This window comes from Tenrec ecaudatus, chromosome 4, assembly GCF_050624435.1.
Source record: "Tenrec ecaudatus isolate mTenEca1 chromosome 4, mTenEca1.hap1, whole genome shotgun sequence".
NCBI lineage: Eukaryota > Metazoa > Chordata > Mammalia > Afrosoricida > Tenrecidae > Tenrec > Tenrec ecaudatus.
Window position 1 is genome coordinate 176715360 of NC_134533.1, and position 13352 is coordinate 176728711.

The 13352-nt window shown below is 39.9% G+C and overlaps 1 protein-coding gene and 1 non-coding gene across 3 annotated transcripts in view; both read left to right on the forward strand.

Annotated features, from left to right (window-relative positions):
• Positions 1-13352, forward strand: part of CLASP2 (cytoplasmic linker associated protein 2) — a 174822-nt gene that overhangs the window by 84594 nt on the left and 76876 nt on the right. For both annotated transcript variants that reach the window (XM_075547082.1, XM_075547084.1), the window contains exons 11-13: positions 2285-2430; positions 8102-8237; positions 9745-9815. In XM_075547082.1, the coding sequence (XP_075403197.1) occupies positions 2285-2430; positions 8102-8237; positions 9745-9815 (353 nt within the window). The remainder of the gene's footprint in view (positions 1-2284; positions 2431-8101; positions 8238-9744; positions 9816-13352) is intronic.
• Positions 6179-6284, forward strand: LOC142447489 (U6 spliceosomal RNA). Its single transcript, XR_012784188.1, has one exon. It is a non-coding gene; the product is annotated as a U6 spliceosomal RNA (small nuclear RNA).

Here is a 13352-nt window from a genome sequence, read left to right on the forward strand (position 1 = left end):
TGCAGTACATTTCCTAGTGTACATTTGTAACAGTAGTGTTATTTTTGTAGATTAGATTTTAAATGTGGGGCTGTTGGTTAAAGAGTAAATGCAATTTTGTTTCACTGCCAAAATATTTGATCAAAGCTCCAAGTCACTCGTGACCTTGCTGACATTGTTTGAGAGGTTTTTGAGAGGTTTTTGGTTGGTTGGTTTGGTGATATTGGATACTACACCTCTTTAACTTTGAGGGGGGGGTAGTATATCATTATTGTAACTTGTATTTGTAGATCTGCCAGTAAAATCCATCACATTTTCATATTTCTTTTGCCCAATTTAAAGTTAACCTTATTTATATACCCTCTAGAATTTTTGTCTTTTTAATGATGTTTTCCCTTTCCTATATAAACCAAACTCACTGCCCACTGGTCAATTCTGACTTTTTTTCTGTGTGTGTAAGAAAGCGCTTTATATACAAGAGCAATTGAATAGTGATAAAACATCCCAACCCAGTCCACATCAAGTCCATAAGTCCGATATCAGCCCATATGTCTGATACCTAACTATAAAGTCCTCTTCAGACTCAAAAAGCACATGCAATAACACCAAATGCAGGACGATCACAGGCAAATGGGTAGGAAGTCTTGTGGATCCAGTGTGGGTAGACACAGCTCAGTGCTGGCAGGGGTCTCCACATGGTACCTCCCTCCAGCTCAGGGCACTAGTGTAGTTACATGCGACTTGTCACTTGCAATGTCTCTCTGGGGGTGAGCTGAGGGAGAGTGTCTCCCACCTCCAAGGAGGAAATGCAGGAGTTCCCAGAATCCTCAGGAGAAGGCCATGCCCACAGAGAGGACTCATTGGCTGACAGTCTAGACTCCACCCCTACACTCAACCTTAAATTGACACCACATTATGTAACTACCGATCAAACACAATCAAGACATACTGATAATTTTTGGTCAATGAAATGCAAAAGTTGGGAACAGGGGAAGGAACAGTAGCTGGAAAATACAGTCTTGGTGGTAGACATGAAGCTGGGGAACTCACGATAGAATTTTACAAGCCCAGTGGCTTGTTCATGGCAGTACCTATTTTTGAACCACAAAAAGAGCTATGCACATGGATTTCTCCAGATGGAATACACAGAAATCAGATTGACTACATCTGTGGGAAAAGATAATAGAGAAGCTCAGTCTCGGCCAGGGGCTGACAGAAGCTGAAACCAGGACGGGCTGGCAGTAGAACAAGCCATCAGTTGCTCAATATGTACGTGCATGTTGAAGCTGAAGAAAATTGAAACAAGTCCATGAGGCCCAAAATACAACAGAGAGTGACCCTGTAGGACAGTCTGACTGCCCTGAAGAACTGCCAAAGCTGTAGATGTTTACTGAAGCAGACTGCCGCATCTTCTCAGTTGGTAGTTGCGTGCTTAACCATTGTGCCACCATGACTCCGTGTCTTTCCTATACCTCAAAGTTACATAAATATTGTTCTTTCCAATTTGTTCATAGTATTTACAGCATGTTGTTTTTATTTTTACATGTTTTAGGAAATTATAGTTTTAGGAAACCTCATGAAATTAATGTAAAATTATACATGATATTGATTTTTTTATGATAATGATTTTTACAGACAAATTTTAGCTTCAGATTTGGTGTGGACACAGACACTTCTGTGTGTCTTTTTTGATAAATGTAATTTTATTATGTATAAATGGTGTTTATATAAAGAATATTTGGAAATCCTATACGAGAAAGAAATGCTGAGGGTCTACATAGAGAGAGCGCTATTTGCTTCACAAATTGAGTCTGCTCATGCTTAAGCATAGACATGCTGATTGTTTAATATTTAGTCTTTGAGTTTGAACTGATGCTTCTGGATGAATATAGCTTACAAATTTGGCAATCTAAAATTAGTTTCCCATGCTAGATAGTGGTAATAGTCGCATGGCATTATGAGTATACTTAATGGGACCTAATTGTATATTTTAAAATTATGTTGCATATGTTTTACCCCAATAAAACTGACCTCCTTAAAACTGTAAAATGCACTTACTTATCTACTTGTCTACTACATCTGTGATTGTGCATGGAAGTAATCTGTAACATTCTTTTCCAGAAGGCTTTTCTCCCGTTAGTTTAAATTATTTATGTGATGTGTATCTAGTGCTACTAAATGTCTGAATATATGAAACCATTATATGTGTTTAATTTAATTTTAAAATTCTGCTTAGGTTGCTTCTCTTCATTCCCCTGTGCAGTGCCACTTTTTATGTCAATCGTGAAAACTCTCTTTGTTTTAGCTTAAGAAAATTCGATCATTGCTTGTGGCTGGAGCTGCACAGTATGATTGCTTCTTCCAACATCTGCGCCTATTGGATGGTGCCCTAAAACTTTCAGCAAAGGATCTTCGGTCCCAGGTGGTTAGAGAAGCCTGCATCACTGTAGCGTAAGTGTCTTCTTTCTGAGATACTGCTCTTTTCTGGATGGATTTAGTGTTCATCAGTTCAGTGATCAATAAGTACAGCAGTAGCAGATTAACCCTAAAAAGCTTGCGCATATGATCCTGAAATCACTTTTAGTATGCAAAAATTATTTTTAAAGTGGGCTTGTTGAGCAAAGAGTAGGTATAATTTTATTTTAGTACGTGTTTCCAAAATATTTTCATACAAAGATGTTAGTCATTTCTCTCAACAGTCCTTAATGCCAACCTTCAAATGTGTTTATTTTTCCAAAACTCACTGGGGGCCCTCTAATCGTTAAACTCCACAAGTATAAGAAAGTTAATATTTCACGTTCTCTTCATGAGTTGGGCTGTTAAACACTTTATTTTTGGTATTTTAGCAATTATCTAGAATTGTACTGTGCATCCTTAACTTGTCAAATCTAAATTTACTCTGTACCTTTGTTGTCTTCCATTATATAAGAATAGAACACTTAAATTCTCACTCCCAAACTAAATATTGTTATATGAGCAGACCTTTTAAGATGACAAGCAAATTAAAAGTGCTCACTATCGATTTTTAATCAAGATTATGGAAGGTGGGGCTTCAAAAATTTTGTGTAAAAATTCTGTTGCTCCCCCCTTCCCTAAGGGGGATGAATAACAGAAACATGGGTGAAGGGAGACAGCAGATTGTGTAAGATATGAAAATAATAATAAAATAAAATGTATCAAGGGTTCTCAAGGGCAGGTGGAGGGGGAGAAAAGAGGAACTGATAAGGGCTCAAGTAGAAAAAAATATTCTGAAAAGCATGATGGAAACATGTGTACAAGTGTGCTTAATACAACTGATGTATGGATTGTTATAAGAGCCCACAATAAAATGATTTTTTTAAAGAAAAATACGACAAATTTTATTATCTGTTAAGTGTATTTTTCCACAAACTTTTTGAAGCCCTTCCTTCTACAATAACAATAAACTCTGAAAGTTGCAAGCGAAGGAGCAAAACTGCCATTTTTAACAAATGATCTACTTACCCATGTGGAAAACCAAAAGAGAATCTAAAGATAATGTATTATAATTAAAGGACTTTAAAAAATACTTTTAATGAGGGTGGGGGGGAAGAGCTGGTACCGAGGGCTCAATAGAAAGTAAATGTGTAGAAGAGAATGAGGGCGAAGGTGAACAAGCGGCCATCTAGCTCAGAAGCAAATAAGCCCACATGGAAGAAGCACACCGGCCAGTGCGATCACGAGGTGCCCAAGGGACCAGGTATAAGGCATCATGCCAAAAAAAAGAGATATAAGTGTGTGTATGTATGTGTATATATGTATATATGTATGTGTATATATGTATATATATATCATATTAAATGAAGGGGGAAGTGCAGAGTGGAGACCCAAGGCCCAGGTGTTGGCCAATGGAGATCCCCTCATAGAGGGGTTTAGGAGAGGAGATGGGTTAATTAGGGTGTGAGGTAGTATCGATGAAGAACACAGCTTTCCCCCAGATCCTGGATGCTTCCTCCCCCCAACTACCATGATCCGAATTCTACCTTGCAGGGCTGGATAGGGCAGAGGCTGTACACTGGTACATATGAGGGTTGGAGGTACAGGGAATCCAGGGTGGATGATACCTTCAGGACCAAGGGTGTGAGGGACGATGCTGGGAGAGTGGAGGGTGAGTGGGTTGGAAAGGGGGAACTGATTGCAAGGATCCACATGTGACCTCTTCCCTGGGAGAGGGACAGCAGAGAAGGGGGGAAGGGAGACTCCGGATAGGGCAAGATATGACAAAATAACGAGGTATAGATTGCCAAGGGCATATGAGGGAGGGGGGAATGGGGAGGGAAGGGGGGGGGGAAGAGGACCTGATGCAAGGGGCTTAAGTGGAGAGCAAATGCCTTGAGAATGATTGGGGCAGGGAATGTATGGATGTGCTTTATACAATTGATGTATGTATATGTATGGATTGTGGTAAGAGTTGTTTGAATCCCTAATAAAATGTAAAAGAAAAAAAAAAGAAGAGAATGAGGGCAACATATGTACATATACCTGAGTCAATTGATGTATGGGTGGTGATGAGTTGTATGAGTCCCCAATAAAATGATTTATACACACACACACACACACACACACACACACACACTTATAGCTAGCCTATAGCTAGCCTAAGCTAGTGGTCATGGTAGCTTAGTGATTATGCATCAGGCTGCTAACCACAATGTCAGCAGTTTGAAACTACCAGCCACTCCTCCAGAGAAAGACAGGACTGCCTTAGCCACGCACAGGGGCAGGTCTACCCTGCTGGATAGAATGACTGAGTCAGAATCAACTTGATGGCAGTGAGTTTAGAGTTTTTTGGAACCTAAACAAAAGCTTTAAATACTATAGCAAGACTTTTGCTTCTGCAAAAATATCTGATATAGAACTAGCTCTTTCACCAAAAAAGAACCCAAAATTGGAAAACATACATGAAATTACTTTTTATAGATATTAGACAGTAGGCTGCAGAGGATTGTGTTTGGAAAGAAACAAATTGAGCAATAAGCTAGCGGAGTGCCTGGGCCATGGTGAAGGTAGCAGCACCCAAGCAGACCAAGGCCAGCTCAGTGAATGGAGGAAGCAGTGGGATTTTGGAAGCCTGTGGCAGTTGGACTCTGCAGAGCAGAGACAACTATAGAGAAGACAAGATACACAGAAGATGAGCCATAAATATCTGCCTAGGAGACACACGGGTTTAGCTGACTACTGATATGCACGTGTGCAATGTGTGAACTTGTGTGAGGAAAAGCAGGGTTGCCCTGGAGTTAGATGATAAGTACACACCAATTCTATGGGGCTGGGACAGGTGTAGGTGCTGACTGGCCAGAATTGAGAAATCTTATTGAGCACCAGAGCATTGAGTGGAGACCTTCATCAAGTCAAAAACCTAACAGGAGAAGGTAGAATTGCCCCTGGGAGCTTCTGATAATGTAATTCTTTACAGGAGTAGAAAGCGTCTCTTTCTTCCAAAAAGCAGATGATGGTTTGAACTGTGGACCTTGTGGTTAGCAGTCCAGTTCATTAAAGGGCTCCTTCAAAATGGGCTATAGTTTAGATCAGGGGTCTTCAAACTACGGCCCGCGGGACACATGCGGCCCACCAAGGACATTTATCCAGTTCCCGGGTGTTTTTGCCCCGTTTGTTTTTTTTACTTCAAAACAAGATATGTGCAGTGTGCATAGGAATTTGTTCATAGGTTTATTTTTTTTAACTGTGGTCTGGCCCTCCAACGAATCTGAGGGACAGTGAACTGTGTCCCTGTTTAAAAAGTTTGAGGACTCCTGGTTTAGATACTTAACCCGCTCGAAAGGCTCCTGTAGACCTTCCAGTCCTGATTCACTTAAAAACATCAGGCCAGCCCCAACTCAATTACCTGCCTACTGGACAGGTCATTAAAAGATAACACCCAGATACCATATGTCAATTTAAAACATGAAAAATTATGTACTTTAATAAAGACTTTAAAACATTATTGGCACATTGATTCATTGCAACTCCTATCAAAGGTCCAACAAGTTTTAAATAAATTAACAAACAGATTCAGACAACCCAATTTTAAGACTTATTATAGAGGTTAATACCAGCATCGCTGGGGTTATATATGAGACCTCTGTCTAGAATTGATGCAAACAATTCATAATTTTAACCATGCTTTAATGCAAAATGGAGAAACATGGGGTTTTCTATGCCCATAAAAGAGTTACAGCTTGTGTTTGCTTCAGCAGCACATATACTAAAATTGGAACAATACAAAGAAGATTAGCATGGCCCCGAGCAAGGATGACACGCAAATTCGTGAAGCGTTCCATATTTTTTTTAAAAAAGAGAAAGATTTTTTAAAAAAGGCATTACAGCCTCTGTAGCACCGATGAAGCATACAGCTTTCCTCTGGTTCTTTAATACTACCTCCCCCCACTATCATGGCCCTAATTCTACCTTACAAATCTGGCTAGACCAGAGCATGTACATGGATACAGATATGAGCTGGAAACCCAGGGAATGTAGAACAGATAAACTCCTCAGGACCAGTATTGAGAGTGACCATACCAGGCAGGTAAGAAGGAGGTGGGGGGAGAAAGGGGCACAGATCACAATGACCTACCCATAATCCCCTCCTAGGGGGATGACAGCAGAAAAGGGGATGGGGAGAGACATTGGACAGTGCAAGACATGAAAAAAATAAATTATCAAGGGTTCATGAGGGAGGGAGGGAAAAAAATGAGGAGCCTATACCAAGGGCCAAAGTAGAAAGTAAATGCTTTGAAAATGATGGTGGCAATATATGTACAGATGTGCTTGAGACAATGGATGGGTGTATGGATTGTGATAAGAGTTGTATGGGGCCCCAATAAAATTTTTTTTTTAAGTTATAGCCTTGGAAACTCACAGGCACAGTTCTACCCTCTCCCATAGGGTCGGTATGAGTTGGTGTTGACTCGATAGAAGTTGCATGTTGGACTGCAATTTGTTGTTATTAAGGATGGTCCTGTCTATTCAAAGTTAGGACAAATTTACATAACATTAAAGCAGGAATTGAAAAATGACAGCAACTCGTTCAAAGATGGTGTTTGAGCTGCTTTGGATATGTGTGCCCTTTTACAGTCCTACCAGGAATCCACTCACACAGATGCTTAAAAGGACTCACTACCCTTCTGAGTCTTCCATCCGAGGGCCTTGACTCCTAATCGGTCCTGTTCTAGTTGTGCCAAATCACCCACATGGCCACTGCTTTATTGGCCATGACAGAACTGGTTAGAGATCCTGCAATAAGGGGCAAGGAGGAATTGACTGTCAGACATTTGTTACTTGGGAACTAACTACCAAAAACCCAAACTCACTGCCATTGAGTCGATGCCAACTCAGCGACCCTACAGGACGGAGTAGAAGTGCTCCTGTGACATTCCGAGACTGTAACTGTGTAGGAGTAGAAAGCCCCGTCTTTCTCCCTAGGAGCAGCTTATGGTATCATATTGCTCACTTTGGAACAACTTGGATTACCTGGGGACTGCCTGTACGCTATTGAAATGAAGGCAGACATATAGTTCAGGTGAACCAAATAATCTAGAAATATATCTGTATGTATGTGGTTAATAAGTTTTGACAAAAGACCAAAGTAATTTAGTTGAGTAAGACATGTCTTTTCAAGAAACGTTGTTAGAACAATTTAATATGCTTAGGTGGGTAGGAGAGTAATCTCAGCTTTACATTATAGCATGTACAAAAAGCTAGCTTGAAATAGATCACAGACCTAAAGATAAAAGTTTAAACACTATAAAACTTGTAGAATAACACGTAAAAGAAAGTCTTCACAATTTTTAACTAAGGTGTTTTTAGCTGGGACTCTGAACACACTAGCCCTGAAAGAAAACAGAAAATGGATAAATTAGGCTTCATCAAAATGAAAGATTTTTGCTTTTCAAACAAATGGTATGTAGAGAAAAATATATTTTTTAGGAATATTTAAAACAAGATGCGATAATGTTTGTACTTAATCTCTTTTGCTTTCTGTCACTAGAGCTAATTAAAATTAAAATTCATAAACTAATTCCTTAAATTATTTAAAATTTTTATGATCCTGTCTATATTCAGTGTTAACCTACTTAACAGTATGTATATTTTGCTTCTTTTGTAGCCATCTTTCAACGGTTTTGGGAAACAAGTTCGATCATGGCGCGGAAGCTATTGTACCTACGCTTTTTAATCTCGTCCCCAATAGTGCAAAAGTCATGGCAACGTCCGGATGTGCGGCAATTAGATTCATCATTCGGGTGCGCCCTTGCCCTTCTTTTCTTCCTTTCTGTAGGCGGACTGAGTCTCTAAGGCAACCTGGTGGTGCTGTGAGTTAAGCATTGTACTATTTTGTCCTGTAGGGTTGTGTGAGTAGAATCGACTCAATGCCAGTAAGGTTGGGTTTTTCATTGGTTTGCTGGTTTATATGTATATACCTATACACATGTGTATAAAATCACAAGTGTTACATATAGTAATACAAGATGGCAGGCACATGTTGAATATATCTCGTTGTATTTATCTTGCACATGCCCAAGAGAACAGAAAAATGAAACTTCCCCTTTCAGTTTTCTCCTCTACAGTGTCTGTAGCCTATTAGTGTACACCAGGGGTCCTCACACTTTTAAAACAGGGCCAGTTCACTGTCCCTTAGACCCATTGGAGGACTGGACTATAGTTAAAATAAAAATCTATGAACAAATTGCTATGCACACTGCACATGTCTTATTTTGAAGTGAAAAAACAAACGGGGCAGAAACACCCGGCGGGCCAGAAAAATGGCCTCGGCAGGCTGCATGTGACTTGCGGCTGTAGTTTGAGGACGCCTGGTTATACTTTCCCAAACTTCTATACAAATATATTTACTTGCGGGTATTCCTACTAGAGTTTCAGTTATCATGTGGCATGAGTTTATTCCAACGTGTGTTTAAATATGTCCCTGTAATCAATGGATGCTGCAGACAAGTGCGATTGAGTACCTTCACAAGAGTCCAGTCAAAACAGTAACTTGCAGGGTGATCTGTGGGCCAGTTCAGTTCCAAGCAGAGAGGTCAACTCAAAAGGTTACGGTGACTTCTGATTTTGAGGATTCCAAAGGACATGGGCCAATCCCGGAGCCTTATTAGGAAGAAGTTTTACAAAAACTGAAAACTGTGTTGGTGTGGAAAAGACCAGGAGAAGTGGACTGAGCCATTTTGTCTCATCAGGATGGTGCACCTCTTGCTCATTTTTTGAGGATAGCAGCAACAGTCCTATGAGATGTTCATTGGGGCATCTTACCCCATCTACCTTATAGCCCTGATTTGTCTCCTTCTGACTTCTCCCCCCACCGCCCCACCCCCACCAAAATCTCAAACATTGGAATAAACTGTTTCAGTCCCTCAAAGATGCATAATCGAAGAGGGCAGAATTCGCTTGGTTAGGGTGAGAGAGATGGAAACACTACCTTCAGAAGTTTATAGACCTTTATGGAGGATATGTTGAATAAAGGATATATTGAGAATAATAACTTCATAAATGATTTTTAGCAATACTTTTGGCAATATAGCAATCGGAGATCCCTTTGAAGCTATATTATAATTACTCAATTACTTTAAAACTTTTCTAGACTACCTTTGATTTCTTTCTGAATTTGATTCTATGCTCTTTTTATTTATTTTATTCTATGCTCTTACTCCCCTGTTCTAAGTTAAATATTTGAATGTGAGGCAGGATTTTGTGAAAATCATAATATCTTCCAACATTTTAAAAAAATATCTTTTTCAGCATACTCATGTACCGAGACTCATACCTTTAATAACAAGCAATTGCACATCAAAATCAGTTCCTGTAAGGAGGTAAGTTCTGGCCGGGGAAAAAAATTTTTTTTAATATAATTATCTTAATGTTGCATTGCCTTTTATTTTTAATCTGGTGCAATTTGTCACTAATTTCTTGCTTTCCAAAACCATAACACAATTTGCTTATTATGTAAGTGAAAATACAAGAATCACCTATAATGATTACCTATTTTATTTTATCACACAGAGCTCTGGTTCATTTGGGACACTGGATTGCTTCAATGAGCCTCTGACCTATCTTGGCAATTATTTAACTGCTTAGAACCTTACTGTCTACATATGTTAAAAGCATTAATGATATTCACCCATCGAGGTGTAAAGATTAAATGAGACACACGTGACTCAAACTTTCTTTAATTGATCACATTGCTGCACATTGCTCTCACAACTTTTAGTGCCAGCACCGTCCACAGTGCAGACAGCACAGTCAAGAGTAATGTATTCATTAAGAACATTACTTTTAAAAATCTTTCCTTTTCTTTACTTGATAAGTATGTTTATTCAAATACTTTAAATGATAGGGAAAAATGGATTTGGCATAATTATTTTAAGTGGCTCGAATTTTGGTAACAGTTGTTAAGTCGCCTCTCTCTGATGTGGGGGTTTGGCAAACTATATCTCAGTAGGTCATTTTTGGCCAGCAGTAGGGTTTGTCCAGTCCACAAACTGCGAATTGTATTAGCATTTTTAAAGGTTAGTTTTTACAAAGAGAGACCATATGTGATCTGCAGAGCCTAAAATACTTACTGTATATACTCGTGTTTGTGCTGAAAAACTGGGGTTCGGCTTATACACGGATCAGTGGTGCCCCAGCGAGGTGTAACAGCGAGCTGGGCCTCCCCTGCCCCTTGCCCAGGTAACAGGACAAGTGCCCGTTAGCTCACGGGTGATTGCCATTTCTCCACTGTTCATTCAAAGCCCCGCTGACACTGTAGGGCTTTGAATGTTTGTTTACTCACATCTAACCAATCAGAGCCGTCCTATGACGTGGACGGCTCCAATTCGCAGAAGCACCTGTAGTGGCCAGCCGCTGAACTGGTAAGGATGTGTCTGTGGCTGTGCTCTGTCTTTCCCCTCTGGTCTCTGTTAATTCACATCCTGCATCCCCTGCCCGCATGCACTCCACCCCTCCTCCCGGCTAACAAGTCGCGGGGGTGGGAGGAGGGAACATTACCATGAAAGTTCTTTTTCAAAGTCTTGTTTTTTTTATCCTATTAGAAATGGATACTCTTGAACCAAAACAAAAACACCAGTCATATGAGACTGGTTTCAAAACGAAGGTTGTGTCAAGAGCAGAAGAGAGCAATAACAGTGTTCCAAGTAGGGAATTCTGTGTTGATGAAAAGCAAGTGAGGGAGTGGCAGAAAATGAAGGCTGACTTGGAACAGATTCCAAAAGCTAAAAAAGCTCGCCATGGTTTAATGTCTTTTTATGGTGCTCTAGAGAGTGAGTTGCATAAATGGGTTATGGAGTGTCGTCAAAATGGTTACTGCGTAACATGCATGGGAATCCACATACGTGTTCTACAAATGGCTAAGGATGACAAATGCTGCATCAGCAGGATGGTGTATGCTTCGTGAATAGGTTTGGCCTACTATGTTTGAGACAAAGAACAAAGATTTCCCAGAAATTGCCACAAGACCTTGAAGAAAAAATCATGTCATTCCAGTTATTTATTATAAAACAAAGGAGGATGTATAGTTATGACCTGGCAGATATTGGGAATATGGCTGAAACTGCCATAACTTTTTATCTTCCAAGCAACAGAACTGTGGCAAGTTAGGAGAACAAAACATTTTTCTCAAAGCCACAGGAAATGAAAAAAAAAAAAAACACTTTACAGTTGTTCTATCATGTTTGGCTAATGGAACTGAGCTGCGTCCTGTCATTATTTTTAAAAGAAAGACCTTGCCTAAAAAGATAAATTTCCCACCAAGAATTACTGTGCGTGCACATGTTAAAGGCTGGATGGATGAAAAAAATGGCTGGAAGAAATTTGGAACCGACGACCAGGAGCAGCCTTAAAGTCATCATTACTTGTTTGGGATATGTTCAGAGCCCACCTATCAGATGACATAAAAAAATTGGCAAAATGTAGTAAAGTTACTTTAGCCGTTTTCCAGGTGGGCTTACATCTGTACTGCAGCCTCTGGATGTATCTTTGAATAAGCCTTTTAAAGACCATGTGTGAAGGATGTGGCATGAGTGGATGTCATCTGGTCCAGCCCGACTAACAAAAGGAGGAAATCCCATGAAGCCTGACATAGAGTTAATAGCAAAGTGGGTTCGAGATGCATGGGGAGACATTCCAGAAGACATGGTGCGACGTGCCTTCCAGAAATGTAGTATTAGTAATGCTATGGATGGCAGTGAAGACTGCGCTTTGTATGAAAATGACAGCAGTGATGGTGATGACGGCGATCTCAGTGAGGACAGCGTCCATGATGACCTCACACCAGCTGAAGCTCTGCCTTGGGATACGGATGATGATGATGAATCCAGTTTTGAAGGACTTTAACTCTTTACATTTTAGCTTGGTTGCTGATTGAGCTCAGGGAATAGGACTCTTAAGGTATCATTGTTGATACCCTCTTGTTTGTGTTGAACCTATTTCCCGCTTACTGTGCTGGTTTACTAATGTTAAATGACTCATTGTTCTTTTATTTATGTTTTTTATTCCAAATCTTTAAATACATTACCCCACTGATGTCTCAATTTTTAGTAATTTTATTTTCATTTGTTTCGATTATTGAAACTCACCAATAGCTCCTGCATTTTCTACCCTAGGCTTACACTTGAGTCAGTCAGTTTTTCTGGTTTCCCAGGTAATAATTAGGTGCCTTGGCTTATACTCGGGTTCGCTTATATTCGAGTATATATGGTACTCTTGTCTTCTTAGGTCGAGGAAAAAAGTAACTGGTGAAATAGTAATATATCAATGTGTGAGTTAGGGAATGCATCATAAGATTGCTCTGAAAATGGGGAGAAAAGATTTAACTTAAGTACAGGAGAAAGATGTAGGGAAAGGAGAGGGTACAACTTAAGGGGAGATGCTTAGCTATGTGCATGCTATAGAGACTTTCGGGAGCCCCTGAGGGAGGGAGCACATGGAAGATTTTAGTGAGCAAAGGGGCTGATTGATGTCAGAATGTGAAAAATTTTGAATGTCATTCAGAGGAATTCTGACATTTATGGGATCCTTTGACAGTTGTTAAGTTTCACTGATAACAGTTGTCCCATCTGGGTTTTACTGTAGTTTTTAAGGACCAGTAGGGGAGATTAGTTCAGTTTTAAAAAAATTGTTTTAAGGTCTCTTCCTGGGGTAAGACAAAGACCAGAGTATGAACTAGTGCTGCAATGATAATAGCTGAAGGAGATGAAGTTATTTAAGGTGTTGGAGCAAAGTTTAACAACTAAGTATGAATGAGGGAGGCGTGAAGTGCTTGGGGCTGAATTCTGAGTCACTCCATTACTTTGTAAATGATATGACCATAGACAAGTTAGCCTGTTTCTCCTTCCCAAATATGTATAGAA